General features: G+C 41.0%; 1 protein-coding gene across 4 annotated transcripts; it reads left to right on the top strand.

The window, feature by feature from the left end:
• The first annotated feature begins 538 nt into the window (after window positions 1–538).
• LOC307040999 (uncharacterized protein) lies at window positions 539–19,493 on the top strand. Of its 4 annotated transcripts, XM_079684283.1 has the most exons (7): window positions 539–708; window positions 906–997; window positions 1,098–1,469; window positions 1,600–1,873; window positions 1,969–2,103; window positions 2,458–2,574; window positions 2,663–2,800. In XM_079684283.1, exons 1-6 carry the CDS (start codon window positions 555–557, stop codon window positions 2,541–2,543), a joined length of 1,113 nt encoding a protein of 370 aa, XP_079540409.1. In that variant the 5' UTR covers window positions 539–554; the 3' UTR covers window positions 2,544–2,574; window positions 2,663–2,800. The 4 variants fall into 4 exon arrangements, with proteins under 4 accessions (XP_079540409.1, XP_079540410.1, XP_079540412.1 ...); XM_079684284.1 differs by lacking the exon at window positions 2,663–2,800 and having other exon boundaries at window positions 2,214–2,524; XM_079684286.1 differs by lacking the exon at window positions 2,663–2,800 and having other exon boundaries at window positions 2,469–2,491.
• The last annotated feature ends 2,187 nt before the right edge of the window (window positions 19,494–21,680 follow it).

Below are 21,680 nucleotides of genomic sequence, written 5' to 3'. Positions count from 1 at the left end.
GCGGTCGACCGGTCGACCGCGGTCGACGTACTGGGCACCTCTGATCTAGGAGATGTATTCATAAAAATCAACAGGCAGGGCTTCGCCAGATGCATTCTTTGCCACAAAAAGATCAATTATGCTAACAAAGGCAGCCATGCTCTGCAGGCTCACTGCCAGACGGAAGTTCACAAGAGGAAGGTGCAGATGATAGCTTCCACTCATAGTGTTGCCAGCAGCTTCCTTCCAGCATCAGCCAGGGTGAATCCAGCAAGCCAGAGTCAAGCCAACCAGGGGTCAGAAACAATCAGGCAGCAGTGCCAGGGAAAGATGCCCGTACCAGTTATAAACCGCATAGCAAATGCAGAGGTAGGTGGTGTAGGCCTGTTAGTCAGCACAGGCAGCATAGACAGAGTACACTAGCACTTTGAGATTGTTATATGTATTATAACAATAATAATAATCATTTATTATTATTATAATTATTCACAATTAGCTCCGGTCACTGGCAGCATCATCACCTAAGCATGGAATACACTAGCTTTACATTAATTACATAATTTGTGTTCTCGGCAATGGTCCTTGGAACCTTGGCGGAGCATTCCATCCCGTTTTCTGAGGCTCCTGTAATTGTTGCGCTTGCCCAAACCCTTTCCTTGGATAAACCAGCTTTGCAGGGAATGAAGCTGTCGCGGACGGCAGCTTCATACAAGATGATCCATGGTCTAGGTATTTACATTTTCTTTCTTACCTACTATTTCAGTGTTTTAATTTCCATTTTAGTGAACTGCACACATAAAACATGTTCCTTAAACTACCATGTTGCTATATATACTGCTATGTTGCCAGAATTACCTGTTGTATGATTTATATTGTACCAATTAGATTATGCATGTGATGTGACAAATCTGTCCGACTTTGTGTAGAGCGGACCTACTCTGAGAGGACCTTTTCCAACATGAAGATATTTCCCTTTTCGTTAAATTTAGACGAGAGTACCTCCAACAACGACAACAAGGTTGGTCTCATTAAGCTATTGCCATCAAAGTCCTTCTGTTTTTGCTTCAGTGTATGCCCTGTAAAATGTTGCATGGCTAATAAACCTTTTTATGTTGAAGATCCTCTCCATGCTCGTTTGCTACTATCATGCAGACTTGAGGAAGGTGATAGTGGAGCATTTGGGGTCCTTGGAGATCGTGAAGGTGAATGCTGCTTCTTTAGAGAAGGTGCTCTGTGAGTTCTTTGAGAAAAACAACATCCCGTGGAATAACCTTGTGAGTATGCTGATGGACTCGTGTTCTGTGATGAGGGGCAGCATCACCGGCCTCGAGATCAGGATGCACCAATACTGTCCCAACCTGCTCGATGTTGATGGGGACTCCTGTCATCATATACACAATGCGGCAAAGAAGTTCTCAGAGCCCTTTGACAGCTACTTGGAGAAGCTGTTCAGTGATCTCCAGGTTGACCATCAGTGGAGTCCAGACCAGGTAAACAAAATGCAGCTCTAGTCTAGACCATGGCTGCTGGCCCTACTGTACTGTACTGTGGTAAAACTATGGAATGTGTAGAATGTCTATGTATGTGTCTCTTTCAAAATCTTTTTCTGTCTTTTGTCAGGTGATGTACCTCAAGGAGATAGCTATGATTCTAAATCTCCCCGCCTCCAGCCCACAGAGGGGCTTTGTTCCTCATCGCTGGCTGTCTGCATACGATGCCAGCATGGCAATCCATGCCATGATGCCTGCGTACAGAGTCCTCTATTATGGCTTCCTCTCCAATGCAGATAAGGAGCTGTATAGGGAGCCTTTGGAACTGATGTACACCAAGTACCACGTCAACCAGGCGGGAAGAGCCCGTATCAAGGTGGTTCAGGAGGAACTCAACAGGAAAGGTGATGAGACTTGATGTTCCAATCCCTTATAATAATTAGCAATTATACTTGTTTTGAAGTTACTAATGAGGAGGAATATGTATTGTGTTTCACAGGCAAGACTCCACAAGGTCGTGAGAGAAAAAAGAGGGTATGTCAGAAGCTGTGGCATGAGGAGACGACAACAGTCTTACGGCTCAGCATCTACATTGGTTTGCTGGCTATTCTCAAGGAGTATGTCATGGTTTTAGGTGGGTGTTAGTTGTGCTTGAAATTACTGCAACTTGACTGCACGTGCATGCACATCCAATGTTGGCAATCAATCAATTTCATAAGAATTAATTTTACATACACGGGGTAGCCAGACATTGGTTCACAAACTTCATGATCGGCAGCTTGAGATGTTCCTGGCCTTCATGGCTTGCTTCGTGAAGGCCGAACACATTACTCAGGTAATTAATTCCATTAGTATATTGATTTTATCCCTATTTTTACTTTTCTGTTGTCTGTGCTATCAGTTGAATGTTTCCTTTTTTGTTAAGCAACCTGGGGTCTTTTGAAAGGCACTTAAGGTATTACTCCCATTAATTACTTCCCTTACACAGATGTCTCCCAGGGCTCTGAGGGAGATGGTCCTGGAGGATCATATGCTGCTGCCCTCCAAGGAGGTCTATGTGGGACAGGAGGCTGACACGTTCAGGAGCCAGAATCCCAATCATGCTGTAAGTACCCTGCATCACCTGCATGACCTTTTTTCTCAATTGTTTTTGAGACTTAAAATAATGGTCAGTTTTTGGTGTTTTGTGTCAGCTGTTGATGCCATTCCTAGCAGACGTCAGGAAAGCCTACATCGACACTGCAGTGTACCTCCAGAAGAAGCTTCCCTTGGCCAGTCCGACTCTTACAGCCCTGTCTGTTCTGGACCCTCTTCTGAGAGGCCACTCACAGGCAACCATCCAGTTTAAGAGGTAAGAATAACATTTAAAGTTTTTTTTGCCATATTACCAGGTACTTTGGGATTTTTGTTACCTCATGTCCTTAAACTGATTTCAAATTGTCATCCATTTCTTGGCAGGCTGAGTGGTATGCTGCGGCACCTCTTGCCAGCAGACCAGGACATCCAGAGAGAACTTGTGCGGTTCAATGTTGACCTGACCATCCCCAGTTTCAAGGAGGGAGAGAGCATCGTTGAGTGGTGGGGTCATGTCTTTGACAAGCCAGATAAGTACCCCTCCCTGAGTGCAATGGTTAAATGTTGCCTCTCCATCTTTCACGGACCAAGGGTTGAGTCTTCTTTTAGTTTGATGAATGAAGTAATTGACCAAAGGAGTGGCAACATGAATGTACCAACATTTAATGCAATCCAGACGGTCAAGTACACCCTGCAGTCCAGGGGGAAGACAGCCGTGCAGCTCTTCAGAAGGGAGGATGTGAAGTTCGGGGAGGTGGACAGAATACTATGCAACAACATCAACTCTGCAGCAGCCACATACAAACGCCAGCAGAAGATGAATCAGAAAGAAAAGCAGCAGCAACAGAGCAAGTATGGCTCCCAAGCATCTGGCAGTGCTCAGCAGGCCAAGAAACAGACTGCTGAAGAAGAGAAAAGGGCGAGGCTGAGACATGTGGCAAAACAGCGAAAGCGGGCCATGGAGACACTGGTGGTCCAGGCAAAGAAGAAAAAATTAGATCTGGTTCTGAGAGTATTACAAACTGTGTCCTTAAGTCTCAGGAGGGAGTGTTTCAGCTGTAACTACAGTATCACAAGGACATCCCTTTCCTCTCCCTTTCATTCAGTATTTTGTACAAAACAAGATTGATTGTGTTCCTTTTCTATGTTGACCTTAACAGATTTAAAATAATATATCACTATCCCTTGAAAAGTGTTTAATGTTTTGATAATGCTGGAAACCACTGTATTGTGTGTTTTAAGCTATCTTTGCCAATAAAATGTATTAAAATCTGAATTACATAACATTGTATTGGCTGTCAGTCATGATGGAAGAGTAGACAAGTTAAGTTACAGCATGTCCACCATCTGCATATGCATTAAGCCATTTGCATTAAGACCTTACCACATTGTGCCTCATATACTGTAAATGTTAGACCCAGTGACAGGCTGGCATGAAATCTCTTGCATAATACTTAGTAAGGAGGCCATAATATTTTTGACTCATGGCTGAAGTTAAGTTTCTCCAGCTCTCCCCAGGTTGGCAAACAAAATGCATCTCAAAATGCATCAGATTGATGCTTTAAAATATGGAATATTCAACATTTTCTTCCGGGGGAGCATGCCCCTGGACCCCCCTAGAGGGATAATATCCTTCTCACCTTTTTCACCCCTGACCCGTTTTCATGCCTGAAGAAAACAAAAACATCTGTAAAAGGAGTTATAAAGTTTTATTTGTATTTGTTTTGTGTCAAATTCATCAATTTTATCGACTTCATTAACAGATGCACTTCGCTCGGAATACCAACTCATGTTTTTTGCAGAAAGTGTTCAGAAATAATGCCAAGTATCAAAAAGCTAAACAAAAACAACTTTAAAGATAAAAATGATAGAAATAAAAAAATGTAAAAAGCAGTATACTTAAAGTTAAATTAAAGCTCATTACAGAGCAACAAAATACAGAGGGGTCCAAGATGTAGTTGCTACTAAACTTCCTACAATACATATGTCATCAATATGTTATAAATATACATTCATACACACACAAACCCACACATACAGTATATACCCATGTTCATTCGTATACACTTACATATACACTTCATATACACATATAAATAATCAAGTACATGCAGTACGTACATGCATAGTAAGCAGGTAAGCAACATTTTATTTTTTTAAACATTCACCTCCAAAAACAATGTTAAAGCTAAATATGCATCTTCTAAATTAAGGACTAACTTGATATCTTAGCCTGTAAATGTTGCATTTTGGAATATTCTCTAAAAATGAACCATGATGACCTTTAGGTACCCCGCATCCTCTCCATAGAGGCTCATGTAACTTTGAAAAGCTGATATTAAAGACTTCATGTCAGCAGTGTTTTGCATGCAGACTGTGTAATCTAAGTGGACAGAATGTTTTTATTGTTGGACCAAGCAGGAAGTAACACTACCCAGTGAGTGTGGACCATTGTGGGCTTACACTCAGAGAGCTTCGACAACAATAATAACTCTGACTCACTCTCACTCAGCTCCAGCTGGTAACATTGGCAGAAAAAGGAATCCTTCCCACAGCCTTGAGAAGGCCAGTTAGTCATGCAGTGGTGATAACAATATTGCTGTTGTAAACAGAGCTAAAAGACAGTTATGTGGGTGACATGGTGGCACTTCATCTGAGGACATTAAATATTAGGTGTTCATTTGTCAAATGGATCTCAGGTGTTCTGCCCTTTCCTGTAATCTTCTGAGGTTAGGTCATGAGAAGGTTGCGAGATCATGTCCAGCAGAAAGCAGAAAACACTGTGTTAAGTTACAGTAATACTGTCTGGTGCTACTGTGATGATGTGCCCACAGCCACCGTCCCGAGCCATCCTTTCCACTGTGCCCTTGGCTTCCTGTGTCGGCGTGAGGCAAGCGGCCCAGAATCCCAAATGTCAGCGGAAGGCTTATGAAATGACAGCTGCCTCTGCATCTTGAATGTCCACCGCCAAATTCCGAGAAGTGTTGAAAAGGACAAAGTGACATTTGCAGCGGGGTTCTTTTAAGCATCCTCTTGTTTCCTCTCTATGAGTTTACACCATGCCAGCCCTTGTATCCGGCCCTGCTGTGGCCATGGATCTACATAGGATGCTAGTCTTCGTAACAGGCCAAACCTCATGCTGTCTTTGACATTCATCATTTATTGATGGGCTGTTCTTTAATTGCATCAGGAGAGCGCTCTCACACTGGCTGATCCATGGGGGGAGGCCCTCCTACTGAGGACCCACATTTACTCAGCAAGCTGGGAGCACCACTATTGACTTATAATGGTTGTGACACACAAAAAATAACCTTCAGGGTGGTTTTCTTCTTCTCTTTTCCTTTTGTTAGCATTTCATTCTCTGCTAACACTTCTTCCATTCTTGCTGTAGCTGACATTATGGAGCAGAAATGAAATGATTAACCACTGAATGGAAGTGGACTCATCAAGGGCCTCTTAACCTCAATATACAGACTACTGTAACAACTATACTACTGAGATGTGTAATGGGCAGGGAAATCAGGGTAATATTGAGGACTGATTCAGTGATAAATTCAATATTTAAAAAACAGTTTATTAATACACATGTTATCAAATTTAACACCGATTTTCAATTAGCAAAAGTCCTGTGAAGACTAACCCTTAGATTAACCCAGTAGTTCTCAAACTTTTTCTGTCAGGCCCCCCTTTTGGAGAAAAAAAAAAGTTGGGCCCCCCCAACACAAATTGTTGGGCCCCCCCAACACAAATTGATCACGAAAGTCAGGGCTATTCAATTAGTTTGGAATGGGGGCCGGTTGATGAAAATGATCCAAAGCAAGGGGCCGGGAAAAAAATGGCTTGAAATATGAGCAATCATATTAAGAGCTTTAGATACAGTAAATACTACAGCAGGTCACCCTTGAAAAAGAGATCAATGATCTCAATGGGATTCACCTGCATAAATAAAGGTTTGAAATGAAATGAAATGACTACAACAGCATAGTGGAGTGCATATATTTTGTTTAATTAAATCAAACATAGCCCCAAGGCCTTTATAAATGGCAAGTTCAGAACTCAGTACATGTGAAGCTAATATAACCATCAACATCATTAGATTTAGATTAAATGATCTAATAATTCACACAACATAGCAATTTAGGGCCATACACAAACAACAGTGCATATTATAGTATAATAACAATAAAGACAAGTGAGCCATACCACATCAATTGCTTAATTAAAAGCAAAAACAATTATCAAAATACTTGTATTAATTACCAAACCACAACACACAGCCTTTTAAAACTCAAACCTTTTTTGATTAACATAGTGATAACTGACATACAGCATGCAAACAACTTGGCAGATATGTGCCATCTAATGACAGAAATTGCATTTTTTCGATTTAGCAAGAGCAGGGAAGTCGGGAGTATACGTTGTCATGGCAATACGCATACAGTGATGCAGATGCTGGTCACTGAGGGATGCTCGATTATTAGTTTTTATGGCATTCATGTGTGAGAATGCCGATTCGCACGTGTAAGTCGAGCCAAACTTTGTGAGGACAAAAAGTGCAAGACCCCTTGAATGAGGGAATTTCTCGTGGCTGACTTCATGAGTCCAGAACTTTTCAGAACCTGCCAGCTGAAATGACTGTCGCAGGTCATCTGATGAATGAATGTCAATGAGTTCGAGTTGTAAAGACGCCTCATTTAATGTCACAATCAGCTCCTTTGCTTTCAGTGCAAACTCCCCCTCTACATTCACAGAGAAAGGGTCCTTCACAAATCTCATCACTTCAGTCGGGAGACTGAAATGTTCAAACCTCGCGGCAAAGTTGGTTTTCAATGCGTCCATAAATCCAGTCATCACCTCTGTGATTTGTAAACCTGTAGTGCGCAGTGTTGGAAAATGGAGCATTTTGCCTGGACATAAATCCGCGAAAAAAAGTGTGAGCTTTTTTTGAAACGCATGGAGTCTCTCCACAAGTTGTGTAACCATTTTATCTCTGCCCTGCAGCTCCAAATTGAGTTGATTTAGATGTTGGAAAATGTCGCTCAAAACGCAAACAGCAGCGTACAACTCATCATTCTCTATCAGACACAGAAAGGCGTTGGCTTTTTATGTTTTGAATTGCGGAGAAACGCCATGATCTCCTCCTTAAGTTCACAAAATCGTTTCAAGACGTTTCCTTTGCTTAGCCATCTAATGTCACTGTGCATGAGCAAATCATTATATTGAGCTGACATGACTGACAACATCTGGCGGAAAAGGCGGTGCTGTAAACTGGAGTTACAACGAATAAAGTTAATAATCGCCATGACAGGGTCCATTGTGTTTTTTAACTCACCACTTAGTTTTGCGCACATGAGGCTTTGGTGGATGAGGCACGCTCCGGTACCTCTCTCTTGGTCAGTGCAAGCCCGAAACAGGGAGCTACATCTTTGGTCATAGCACGAAGTTAGCCCCAAAATGTTCTTGCGGCGAGCATCAGAGCCCGCTGTAAAAGTGGCGTCAAAGTTGGCGTGAGCTTTCTTAAAATGCCTTCTCAAGTTGTACTCTTTACACACCGATAAACACTCATTGCAGATTAAACACACGGGCCTCCCACTGACATTTACACACAAGTACTTCTCTTTCCACTCGCTGTTGAATTGCCGGTTTTCGGTGTCAACCTTTCGTTTTTTTAACGTAGAAAGAGACATTTTGATATCCAACTATGCTGACCAGGTTTGATTAATCGTACCATTGGCGCGAAACAGTCGAAGGTGCGCGAGCTTGTAGTGATGGGCAGCGCGAGCCGCGAGGACGTGCGCAGAGACGCAATAAATGACAGGAGTTGCTAGTAGGTGGGTTCGAAACCCGAGCCCGCCAAAGTTTTCACGCAATGTCTTCCCCTCTATCTCTCAATGTAACACCCTCTCAGGAATAAAGGAACTCTGGCCCAAAAAAATAAAATGTTAAATGAATTCTTTTTTTTAATTAAACTTTAATTTTTTTTAATTAACTTTTTAACATTATACTCAAAGGGCCAGTAAATATCACCCGGGGGCCGGATTTGGCCCGCGGGCCGCCAATTGAATAGCCCTGACGTAAATGATCACGTAAGTGATCAATTTGTGATGATTTAAGTCACGTAATGGGCCAAGTTAACATTTATTAAAATACATCAATATGAACGTGAGCATTCCTTTCAAAAAAATTTAAAAATCATTTTGCTAGAACAGTGATAATAAAACAATGCTCCATAAGTGTGCTCAAAAAAAAAAAAAATAACACAACTGTGCAATCCCTTTACTAGAACAATAAGTTATAATACTTTGCCACTTTGCAATCTGTGCAAAACAATGAAAAGAAAGAAAATGCTGATATTTGGCAAAAAAGTGTGTCTTATCACAGCATTAGTGGCTGCAATGAGCCTGTTTTGCACAGCACGTTTCTCCAAAACTGGGTTGTAGGCTCAGTGGCGGTGCCAGAGATTTTCTTTTGGGGGTGCTGTGGGGTAGCTTGTCGTTTCATAGAGGGTGCTCAGCCATTTAGGGTTTCCCATTAATGTACCGGTCGCTACAGTTTAATTTTCTACTGCAACAATCCACACGCACATACACAGTGTACCCGTGACAGTTACAATGAAGGCTCGATAATCAGCTCACGGCATATAGGTGTAAGAAGGGGTAAATGAAACACAGAGACCCAGACATACTTGTACTGTGCAGTAACATATTATTTTCGAATCAATAATCTTTTAAGTTATGATTTTTTTTTCGACATAACAATTATTATTTATTTTTTTAGATTATGAGTTCTTAAATTAGTTTTACACGATATACACAATTCAGCCTGTTCTTCAGTGGACCACTGATTCAGTGAGTCTAAGAGAACATTTCTCCTTAAGTCAATATCTTTTTTTCCTAGTAACTGTGAAATATGTCAAATGGGACACCCAAAAAAGCTATACAAAGCTTGAGAATAAGGGACCAGACACTACCCAGCTTTAAAAATATGTATTCGTAACAACTCTTGGAAAAAGTATCATGTTATTTCCAGAATGTTGTACAACCACAACACCTAGCATTATCCAAGTTCAGTAAAAGTGAACTTATTCAACCAAAACTTCTCTTTATAGTTGTATAAGCCACTTTAACATTAAATATGTGGACGTACCAAGGCTGAGTCCTCCCCGCAGCTCTCTGGGTCTGACCTTTGGCCATTGGCTGAATTTCGTCCTCTCTCTCACCCTCTTCCAGTCAATAGGTTGTATCTATTAAATAAGAGCAAAAGGCAGACAGAATTCACTTCATATTGACATCATTAGGATTCAATTGTGCCATGTTAATGTATTTGTATTTGGTGCTTCTACAGTGACATATCTCCATTCTTTAATGTTTTAAAAAGTTCTTTATTTTTCTCATACTGCCTGTACTGCAGCACCTGTTTTCACCGTCTTTCTGAAACCAGAGCACAGTCTGCTCTGATTGATTAGCTGGCTCCGTTTTGATTGCTCAACCGCTGAGAGATGTGTTGGAGCGCTAACCAATAGAAGAGTGACGGCTACATAGGGATGTCATCATGCTATGGAAATAAACAAAGGAGTCAAATGGAGGTGTTTCAGGCTGGGGGAGAGTTTGTGGGAGTGAAACGCCCTCTTCTGTGAGGGATTTTAGCTTTTGCAGACCATTTACATACACACAAACCTACACATGACAGGAAAGGGAAAACCCCCAAACCCATAAAGGGCCCCTTTAAAAAAAGTTTCCCATAGCCATGATAAGGCCAATGCATAATCATGATGGCCATTAACATGCAATGCACTCAGGGACCCCGCAACATGGTGGGCCATAAGACGTCTTGCCATTTGAGACACAGTAAATGAGATTAGTAAAGTTTATACCGCATATATTGCTTCATTGTCAGCTGTGTCCCAAGTAAAAGTCAAGGGCATAATGGAGACCTGTAACCATTCATGACTCTATGTCGTCAGAACTGATAAAATATTGTACTGAAATAATTAATCGTTGTTATGATGATGGGTGTAGGATTTATAAAGGGCATATCCTGTTTTTTACACAGGATATTTTAACATTTAAATTATTATGAATGCAGCTTTGACACCAGATGCCTTTATGATAAACGAACCCGCAATCACTATCCCCATACAGACACATTCAGGGCTTTTTACTCCGACAGATTTGCTGTCAAGAGACTTTCAGGATCACATTTGTGGATTGGACATCTGCATGACTTACCTCAGCAACCGAGTGGCCATTATATCCACCAGTGGCACTGCTCTAGTTGCATTTCAATGTGAGGCATGAAGGATTATTTGAATTATTTGAAGTATTAAAGTAACGTGTTATGGCAGGAAAGTTAAATCTGGTATATTCATTTTAATGTCACCTTATATATATTCATGTGTGTTAAATTTGAAGGGACAAAGTATATTTTCCCTCCCCAATATATTGAGGTGAAGTCTTTGTGTTTAGAGAGGGATGCAAGCAGGGGACATCCTAATTTGGGGATAGCTCCAAAACTCTGGAATGTTTCCCTCATAAAAGAAGAGGGTGCGTTACACATGCTTGGGGCAAATATGTGTGTTTTCATTGCAGTAAATATATGTGCTGCGTGATTACTGTTCAACTATACCTCTGTTTTTATTCTTTCATGTGTGGGTACTAAATGGCTACAAACATTGTGGAGAAATTAGCTTAAACATGCTTTATTACTCTATATGAAATGGAAGCAGCTTTTATGATAGGGACGAGAGAGCATTTTCAGCATGTCAATTATCAGGGAAATCTACTTGTTTTCAATAGATGTGTGTGGTTAATTACTTTGTATTAATAATAACAGTATGTGTAAAGGAAGCTGGAAATATGCAATGTGAAACCTTTTATTTGAAGTAAAGATGTGAACAATAGCTCAAATGGCGGGAGGGGCTGTAGGACAAATGAGTGTGTTCTCTATATTAGGCCTGTGTGAAGTTTGACTATTTGAAAAGCATCTCTAATACTGCTTAAGAGCATAGGTAATGTGTTCCTCGTTATTATTGATATGAAAGTGATTTACATGTATTACGTATATTTAGCCAACTATAACAACTATATCTTAAAACATACTTTTAACTTGTGTGTGGTAACCTGAAGGGGGGAAGATGGACACAGGGACAAAGGGCCATAAAGGGGATGTGTGTGTGCTGGCTGCAAGATGTGAAATAAGATAAGGAAACTTGTTGTTTAGAGCAGGTTCGTACCAGACACCAAAAGGTGTCTGGTCTTCGTCAAACTGAAAGAGACTTTTTGTTTCCGGGTTTTTTCTGCTGTGTCGCACTGATTGGGTGCGACAGGCCATGTGTTGGTCTCTCCCAATAAGATGACCTCTGGGGGAAAGCACGCACACACCTCCTCCTGTGTTTTAGTATGAAAGCCTGTGTTTTCCTTTGGTTCGCGCTCTTGTTTTTGACCGGCCGTTCCTGAGACCTGTCTCACACGTGGTCGAACCTGAGCCCGGAGTACTCTGCAGAGTGCTTCGTGATTCCTTTGTATTTGTATTGTTACCTTGTATCATTAAAACAAGATTATTGTTTCACTTGCATTCTGGTGTTTCTTAATCCCTTCCTTTTTACGAATTTACCCAGCTTATCAAACGACACGCGGAGACGAGGTTGGTTTTAAACATCCTCCAAATCTCCAACAAGTGGTGACCCGACGTGTCTGAGTGGGGTGTTTTCGGGGAAGAGACCACCAGCAGCAAGCGGACGGAATAGTCCAGGGCTAAACATCTCGGCCTCTTCTGACAACTAAAAACAGAGCTCTGTACAATAGGCTACCAGGTGAGCAGACACGATTTAATTCGAAACCTGTGATTTGACCATATTCCAAATTTTAGGGTTGTCAGACGAAGTTTACAGTGTTTTTTTGGTAACAATACGGATACGTGTTTTAGTTGAAAGGTAGGATATTAAGTTCTTACAGCTGGAAGGGTATTGGAGTCCCTGGCTTAAAAAGTGGAGGTAGAGAGTCCCCACAGTTAGCCTGTCTGGAGTAGTCAAATGGTAGTATTAAGTCTCCATATAAGACTGACTCAAAATAACGAATCCACAGCTCAACGGGGCTGGAGATGAGTTATTTTTTATAAGTGATCCAAAGGAGAGTAACGCAAACTTCAGAAAGTCATTCTGAAGTGACCAGGCCTCACTATATCCTTTGGTGTGTTGGGGTTGAATCTATAAAGCCAAACGTCACGATAAAGAGTTCTGTAGGCCTGGGTTACGACTCCATGTCAGCGTCACATCGTTGAAAGACGGTGTTGAAGCGCGCTGAGAGGCTTGCTAAACTTGTTGGAATAAACATCGGACAATAAAAGCTGAATAGACTGTACAGGGAATTTTTTCTGTGAATATTTACTAATAACAAAGACAGTAAGTCAGATCAATAGATATGAAGTCTGTGAATATTTACTGGTAACAGAAACAGCCTAAGTCAGATGAATAGATACGAAGTCATAATTAAGGGAGAATTTTAACGAGAGGAGCGTGAGTTAAGAGCTTACGAGGACAGTGGGTTCAAGCAGAAAAAGTGAATAAAAGGATAGCAGAAGTGTTAATTGTTGAAAGCAGCCCCCCTTTTCCTAAAGAGGCTGAGAGCTGCAGCGGGGGAGAGAGAAGGGGGTGTCAGTATTTGTCTGTGAGAATTCCCCCCCCTTTTTTCTCTCGAGAGCAGCAGCGGCCCGGAGGGTGTCTGCTTGCTTTTTTCTCTAGTGATCTGAAGTTGGAGTGAAATACATAGAAAATTAACAGATCAAGGTGTGGTTTGAAGTGGTAGACATATTGAAATAAATAAGAAACAATGATTTGCTGCTATTTAAATATAGTCTTTGAGAACTGATTGATACCGTTGCATTGCGTTGTGAATTTCATGGTATTTGTCATTAACTAAGGATTGTACTTAATTATATTCCAAGGGGAAAATTATATTAAATACAGGAACAAAAGAGTAGAAAGTAAAGAGAAGGTTTTTGTAAGTTTGTCAGAGGGAATCTGTTAATGTTTAAGCATGACAGAGGTCCTGCACAAGGTTTTGCTCCAGCCATCTCACACGGTTACACAAAGGGGTGATTTATGAGAAACTTGTGGTCAGGAGAAATTAGATGTTTTGGAAAGTAGACAGAGAGAGAGAGAAAAGTAAGGTTGTTGCTAAAATATAGAGAGTAAAAGTTATATAAAGTTAACTACTATTCGGGAGAATGTCATATTGTTGAATGAGTAACCTAAAATAAGTGAAGATGGTGAAATAGTTTGATTAAGGATACAACCGGTAACTACTGATTAAATACACAGTGATGGTGTACATGAACATTGAGAGTAGATTAAGTTGTTTTGTTCTTCATGCTTTTCACCAGAAGTCATTTGAATTGTTATTATTTTTAAGTAGTGTTGTTTTGTGTTATATTTCTAAACTATAATGTACCCACATGCATGTGGTTTCTTTGTCCCAGTTCATTTTAAAGTCAGCCGCCTCATGGCTAAATCTATTTGACCCCATGAGGTCAAGAGTCATTCTGTTAGACCACCATCTTGTGAAAGACAAATCATTGTTCTTTAGTAACATTTTGAATTAGAAAAGAGTTCATTTTGCTAGATCAATTTATCTATAAATGTTGTAGTGGGAGTTTTGTGTTTGCTAACATTTTTAGGAACGACAACACTAGGAGATGAGTAAACTCAAGAATCCGTGGAGTGTAAATACATTGAGAAGAACACATTTTTATACTCTAACTGTTTGCACATCATAGACAAGGAATTTAGACAATATAAATAAATATTCACCAAAAGTAATAAGTATAATGGAAAGTAGACATAGGCCTACACTTGAGTCAAATTATATTACTGTGATCTGATCAGTGTGCTCTGCAGGTTTACTATTGTTTTAAGTAACAGTGGGATTTAAAATATTGGAGAAAGTATGGAGATGTTCTTTCGTAGTGTGTGAAATATGTGAAGCTTGAAACAGGTATTTCAATTTATGGAAGAAAATGGTTTCCTGAAAGAGTCAGGTTGGGTAGATATGTAACAATGGACGAAACAATTTATAGAGGGAGTTTTTGTAATATCATTAGTAGACATTAATGGTGTTGTTTAGATGGCATTTAGCAACTAAGACAGATAGTATGATTAGAAAGAGACAGAGTGGAAAGGGTTGGATTGATTTAATCTCAGTGTGCTAGACTTCTTATGGATAATGCGTCCCGGGACCTGGACTCCCCCTCTGAGTTAGAAAGGCTACGACCCCGTCCCTCCAAGCAGACAAAAGACCTAACCCAACAGGAGACTCCTCCTTCTCCATCAAACAGACAGAGAACCAGAGCTGAACCGTCTCTACCTGAGGCATCCAGAACCAAACCGCTTGCTGACATACAGAAATACTCTCATCAGTCCCTCAGACAGGGCATGAAGCTGAGCCACGAGATTTGGCACAGGAGCAGAGTGGGGGACATGAGAACAGAATCCGCCCTCCATGAAGCAGCAGAGAGACTGTAAAGGAGGAGATGAAATGCAAAGCAGTGCAAAGAACAGTGGCATGATGTGGGCTGCAGATGTGACTGGGCCAAAGGCTGCCTAAAACAGTTACAGCGGATGGATTCAAGAGCTGATGGACTGAAGAGAAGACAGAATCAGAGGAGTTGGCATAGTCGATTTGAGGTGAGGAGGTCGGGGTCACGGCTTGAGACAACCAGGGGAGGAGAAAAGGAGAACGGGAATGAGTGAGTTTACACATAAACACACTTATTCACAAAACGCACATAGAAGACACCACATTTAAAGAACTTGAATTGACTTGATAAATAAGTAAAGATAAAACGAGGTATTAACCATGAATTAATCTATTGGTAAATTCAAAATAGCAGTAAAGAGGAAACTATTAAAGTAAAATGAGAAAATCATCCTAAAAACACACTGAGGGTTAAAGGGGGAGACATGAGGGAAATATGCACTACACTTTAAGCAGGGGGTGTTTTGGAGTAGCACAGTGTAGAACCATATTCTTCAATCTTTCCATCATATTAATAAATTATTCTTCAAGAGATTTGTATTCATGTGTGAATAAAGTAGTGATCTCATTTGTTACAATATTGATTTCACCATTGTGGCATAGTTATTACCATAGGAGGGCTTTAGGATGGAAACAGTTTTTAATCCTTGGTAAAGTAAAGGGTGATGGTTGCATGTTCGGACACCCAAGGTTCCACACACTGCTAAAGAGTTTAACATTGTTTTTAAGTAGACCAGAATTGAAGATAAATGAGTATAATGAGCTATGAAATGCAGAGCTACACAGATCCTAGTAATGTTTTGACTTAAGATAATAGTTATGTACACAAGTTTCTGAATTAGATTTATTAGACATTTTAATACTACTTAGTTGTAAATAAATTGCAGTAGTAGTAGTACTATTATGAAGTGAGTTTTGTACCAAGTTGCAGGAAATGTGGGAAGCAGCCGTCCCGATGACAAGTTAGAGATATCTGACTTAAAGTGGTAATCGTGAATTGATAAATGATGGCGCTCCATATAGGACTGATTTTTGTAGACAGAGGATACTGGCCTTTGCTGAAATATCAAAGTCTCTGCAGAGCACGACACATGGCCAATGAAACTGAGACCAAATGACCTTTGACCCTGACTGACAGTGTGACTTGAGAAAAGCACTATCAATGACTGACTCTGGGGCTGACCAAACTTGACTTTAAAACCTGACAGTGTGGGTGTGAATGAATTTCTGCATGTGATCAGTGTAACTGCATGATTCTAAAACAATAACTAACCGAGCATGTCTTTGGACTAATACATTATTTTGGAGCTCCATGGGAAACACAGGTTTCCTACAATTCCACACATTTGGAAAAACGCACATGTGACCCGTTTCTAATTCCCACAGGAGTTGGCGGTTTGCAAATGTAAAACTCAAACTAAAATCTAAAGATTCTGTTTCTTTTAGGACTGCCAGCTGGAAATGAACACTTATTTTCCCTGGAGTGTTTACTGTGAAAGATGATGGATGTACTTTTGTGAATGATGTTTGGTATTTTCTTATAACCACTGGTTACCTGAAGGTTTTCTTCCCATACAGGTTTTTGTTACACATGTGTACATGTGTAAAAAGGGGGAGTGTGGGATATTTTCATTTAGGGACTGGAAGAAACCTGCCGCCCCAACTCAGATGTTCAATCTGACCATTGATTGACAGTTTTAGATTTAACCTGCTCCATATCTGGGGATAAGATACTGTTTGATTAATGTTGACATGTTTCTAATATTGATTGAGTTATAACAGGTAACACAGATGCAGAATCAGTGGCCAAGGGGCTACTGAAAGAGGTAATTCCAGAATGAGAATGAGAAGGTGAACTGTGATAATGAAAACTATTTTGTAATATTTCAACAGGTATTAAAGTAACTGAGGTTTGAAATGTAGAAAGAACATGTTACAGCTAAGTTAAAACATAGTAATGTAATGAGATATAATTTAATTTAGAAAACATCTTGTAATTAGCCTGGTAAAGAAGTAAAAGCCATAGACTGTTTAGATCATTATGGGGATGTACATTTAATTTAAAGTCATAATAGAAAGACATTTGATGACAGTATGTTGGATTTCTGTATTCATTTTTCAGCTTGATAATATCCAAGCAGTGACAGGTAGAAGCAGTCTCGCCTGGAAATTATTCACTTTGTCAGTATCATGATTTTAGCTGTTTTTAATCCATAACATTAGTGTGTTCCATTACCAGAGACATTAGCAGTTAATATTATATTTAGATTTTAAATGGGATCTCAAGGATTTCATTTAAAAAATAACACAGATGCTTGTCAGGAATTCAGAGCTATTGAGATATGTTATTTAGTTCACCTGAAGATGTTGGGGTTTATTTTGTTGACACAGGCCAAGTATTAGAATTCTGAAGTGGCCTACCAGTGGTGGGTCAAACACCTGAGGGCCCAGAAGCACTGAGCGTAGACTTGAGGGGTGGGTATCAGATTTCTCCACACAGGTTGCTGACGCCAAAAGGGGGACCCGAGGAGCAGGAGGCCGACACAGCGGAGTTCATCTGGCTGAAGGTCGTCAGGCCTACGTGACTCAACCCCAGGTTCTCCGGCCTCTACAGAGTGACCCAGAGGACATCTCATGCCGTCCGCCGAGGAGCAAAGGGGGACATCTGGTACTACTGGAGCCAGTGTGCGGCGAGGAACACTCCGGCTAGGACCTTGGAGGACATCAGGATGGACCTGGCTATCGTCAACGCGGACATCCCTACAGCAGACGACTTGGAAGCTGGCGTCAGCGGGCTGGGGGACTTCTCGAGGCAGCAGAGGAGTCTACTTCTCTCTGATCAGATTCATCAGTTCCACCTTTGAAGGAAAGGCCGCATCTCCCCCTCCCTATTAGCTGCCCTTGTTGGCGTATTCCGCTGCAGGGGGGGGGGGGGCCTGATGATTCAACAACACGCAAGGATGCTGCTTTCTGGCACTCAGGCTCTCACTCTGATAGTTTCTTCACTGTCATTGGAGGTTGTTTTCTGTTCCCAAAGGTTTAATGAAGGGGGACAGACACAGTATCAAAGAATGACAGTAGTTTTGTTTCAAATGTCTTATGTGTTTTGGTCTCGTGAGGCGAGACCAAAAAGGGGGAATTGAAGGATTATTTGAATTATTTGAAGTATTAAAGTAACGTGTTATGGCAGGAAAGTTAAATCTGGTATATTCATTTTAATGTCACCTTATATATATTCATGTGTGTTAAATTTGAAGGGACAAAGTATATTTTCCCTCCCCAATATATTGAGGTGAAGTCTTTGTGTTTAGAGAGGGATGCAAGCAGGGGACATCCTAATTTGGGGATAGCTCCAAAACTCTGGAATGTTTCCCTCATAAAAGAAGAGGGTGCGTTACACATGCTTGGGGCAAATATGTGTGTTTTCATTGCAGTAAATATATGTGCTGCGTGATTACTGTTCAACTATACCTCTGTTTTTATTCTTTCATGTGTGGGTACTAAATGGCTACAAACATTGTGGAGAAATTAGCTTAAACATGCTTTATTACTCTATATGAAATGGAAGCAGCTTTTATGATAGGGACGAGAGAGCATTTTCAGCATGTCAATTATCAGGGAAATCTACTTGTTTTCAATAGATGTGTATGGTTAATTACTTTGTATTAATAATAACAGTATGTGTAAAGGAAGCTGGAAATATGCAATGTGAAACCTTTTATTTGAAGTAAAGATGTGAACAATAGCTCAAATGGCGGGAGGGGCTGTAGGACAAATGAGTGTGTTCTCTATATTAGGCCTGTGTGAAGTTTGACTATTTGAAAAGCATCTCTAATACTGCTTAAGAGCATAGGTAATGTGTTCCTCGTTATTATTGATATGAAAGTGATTTACATGTATTACGTATATTTAGCCAACTATAACAACTATATCTTAAAACATACTTTTAACTTGTGTGTGGTAACCTGAAGGGGGGAAGATGGACACAGGGACAAAGGGCCATAAAGGGGATGTGTGTGTGCTGGCTGCAAGATGTGAAATAAGATAAGGAAACTTGTTGTTTAGAGCAGGTTCGTACCAGACACCAAAAAGTGTCTGGTCTTCGTCAAACTGAAAGAGACTTTTTGTTTCCGGGTTTTTTTCTGCTGTGTCGCACTGATTGGGTGCGACAGGCCATGTGTTGGTCTCTCCCAATAAGATGACCTCTGGGGGAAAGCACGCACACACCTCCTCCTGTGTTTTAGTATGAAAGCCTGTGTTTTCCTTTGGTTCGCGCTCTTGTTTTTGACTGGCCGTTCCTGAGACCTGTCTCACACGTGGTAGAACCTGAGCCCGGAGTACTCTGCAGAGTGCTTCGTGATTCCTTTGTATTTGTATTGTTACCTTGTATCATTAAAACAAGATTATTGTTTCACTTGCATTCTGGTGTTTCTTAATCCCTTCCTTTTTACGAATTTACCCAGCTTATCAAACGACACGCGGAGACGAGGTTGGTTTTAAACATCCTCCAAATCTCCAACAGGCATCTCCATTTTAAAGAGCATCTTGCAGGTTTTTTTTTTTTCTACATTTATGCTTAAACTTGCTTGAAAATTACAATTAAAAAAGTGAATGTAGGATTTGATATGTTTTACGAGACATAAGGGCAGGAATTCAGAGGGAAAGGAGCAATTTTGAGCTCTGCTCTTAAAAAACGGATTTTTTTAAAGGTCATACGTCAAACGCGTCATATTACATCACAAAGGGTAAACATCTCCGCTCTCTGACCGTGGGTATAGTTAGTAGTTGCGTTGAGTTGAGCGGTTTTGTTTTAGTGAGCTGGTATTTTTCGGTAGTTTTACATTGTATTTCACCATTTGTAATCATGGTGCAGTATTGTGTTTGTGCAGGTTGCACAAATACCAGCCTGTCAGGACATCGAGTCCACAGTTTCCCTCACGGGAAAAGGACCGGAGCTAGCGTTCGTTCCTGGGTGCGTTGTGCATCCACCTCCCTGCATCACATACTCTCCACAGCTTTATCAGGAAACCGTATTACATCTCTTTCCCCCCCCCCTTCGCTGCTCTCTCTCTCTCTCCCCTCCGGTACACCGCACCGTAAGACATAGTGTGGAGTTGCATTAGGTAACGCTGTGGTGGCTGTACTGCTCCAGCCGTCTCCTTTGTGTTTGTTTGTTTCCCCCTGTATGTGTTGTTTGTGTGTGCGTGGTGGCTGTCACTCCTGGCTCCCGGCTCAACCTCCACTCACCTGCTGCAATCAGCTGTGCACCCTCCCCGACTACACACCTGCTTTCAATCAAGCCATTTACAACGGCATATCAACGGAGGCTCCACAACCTTTCTCCGCCGGATCGTCAAGTATCAGCCGTATCTCGCGTCTCCCCTCCGGTACACAGCACCGTAGTGTGGAGTTGCATTAGGTAACGCGAGATACGGCTGATACTTGCGCATTAGTTTCTGTTATGGATCAGTATCAACAGTCCTGCCAGTAACGTTACTATATTATCAATGCTACGTTAGTTATAGCCTGATATATGATAGCTAACTTCACAATGTTGTGATGTGACGTTAGCTAACATTCTGTAGCTAACGCCGGTCACTCACCAAGATAGTTGCCCGGTTCTCCACTGGTTCTCCTCACATCACAGCTCAATTTCTCTCCGATGGCCGTTATTTCTTCTAATCCTTGGCTGCTCCTGGTCTCTTGGACGCCTAGCAGGCTCATAATTATAAGGTTGTGGTCCGTCATATGCATTTGAATATTCATGTTCAACTTCTTCTGTGTCGAAACTAGAATTGGGATCCATGTTTATTAATACGTTACACCGGCCGCTCTCCCCCTTGTTTTCCCCATGTTACGTCACACGCGGGAGTTCACGTGCCGAGGCTTTTTTATGCGGAAGTGAAAATGTCTTCCAAAAACGACGCCAGATGTCACTGTAGTGTATATTTCTGTATATCTTTTGGAAAAATCTAGTGTATTCATCATTTTCCTACACATTTATTCACAGGTGTCTTTAACCTGGAAGTTGCTCTTTAAGTATCTCTAAGTCCATTTCATCTGAGCTGCTTAACAATTAATCAGCCGACAGAAACGGGGCAGAGGAAATGTGCAATGGTGTTGAATATGTTTTTCCCGTTTTCCAGGAAAATACTTTCTCTGTTCTGTTCCTCTGCTGTGAGGTCAAAATATAACAAAACGAACTGAATGAAATTAGATCAAGCATGAGCCACTCAGCCATATTTCCAGAAACATATTTTCTTTACACCTTAGCATGCCCCAGTTGCAGTAGTTCACACCGGATCACAGATGTGGTTCCATGAGACTCAGGGGGCAGAACAGGTGTGAACAGTGTTGAATATGAGGCCACAGTGAGCAACAACAAAGAACCCAGGTCAGGCAAACACAGAGGGAGACATAATGTTAGTTAAAATGGATGCAGATAGGGAGTAGTTTAACATGTGTTTAAGCTGATCTTAAACAAGATAAGAAGCAGTTTTTTTGGGTTCATGACTGAATCAGGTAAGTGAGGAGGAAACTCAGGAGTGACGGCTAGTGGGCAGATAATGAACGACGAGAGAGATTAGTATAGACAACATACATTAAT

Source organism: Notothenia rossii (assembly GCF_949606895.1).
Source record: "Notothenia rossii genome assembly, chromosome: 5".
Taxonomy (NCBI): Eukaryota; Metazoa; Chordata; class Actinopteri; order Perciformes; family Nototheniidae; genus Notothenia; species Notothenia rossii.
Note: the sequence above shows the minus strand (reverse complement) of the source record. Positions and strands in the feature narration are given on the sequence as shown.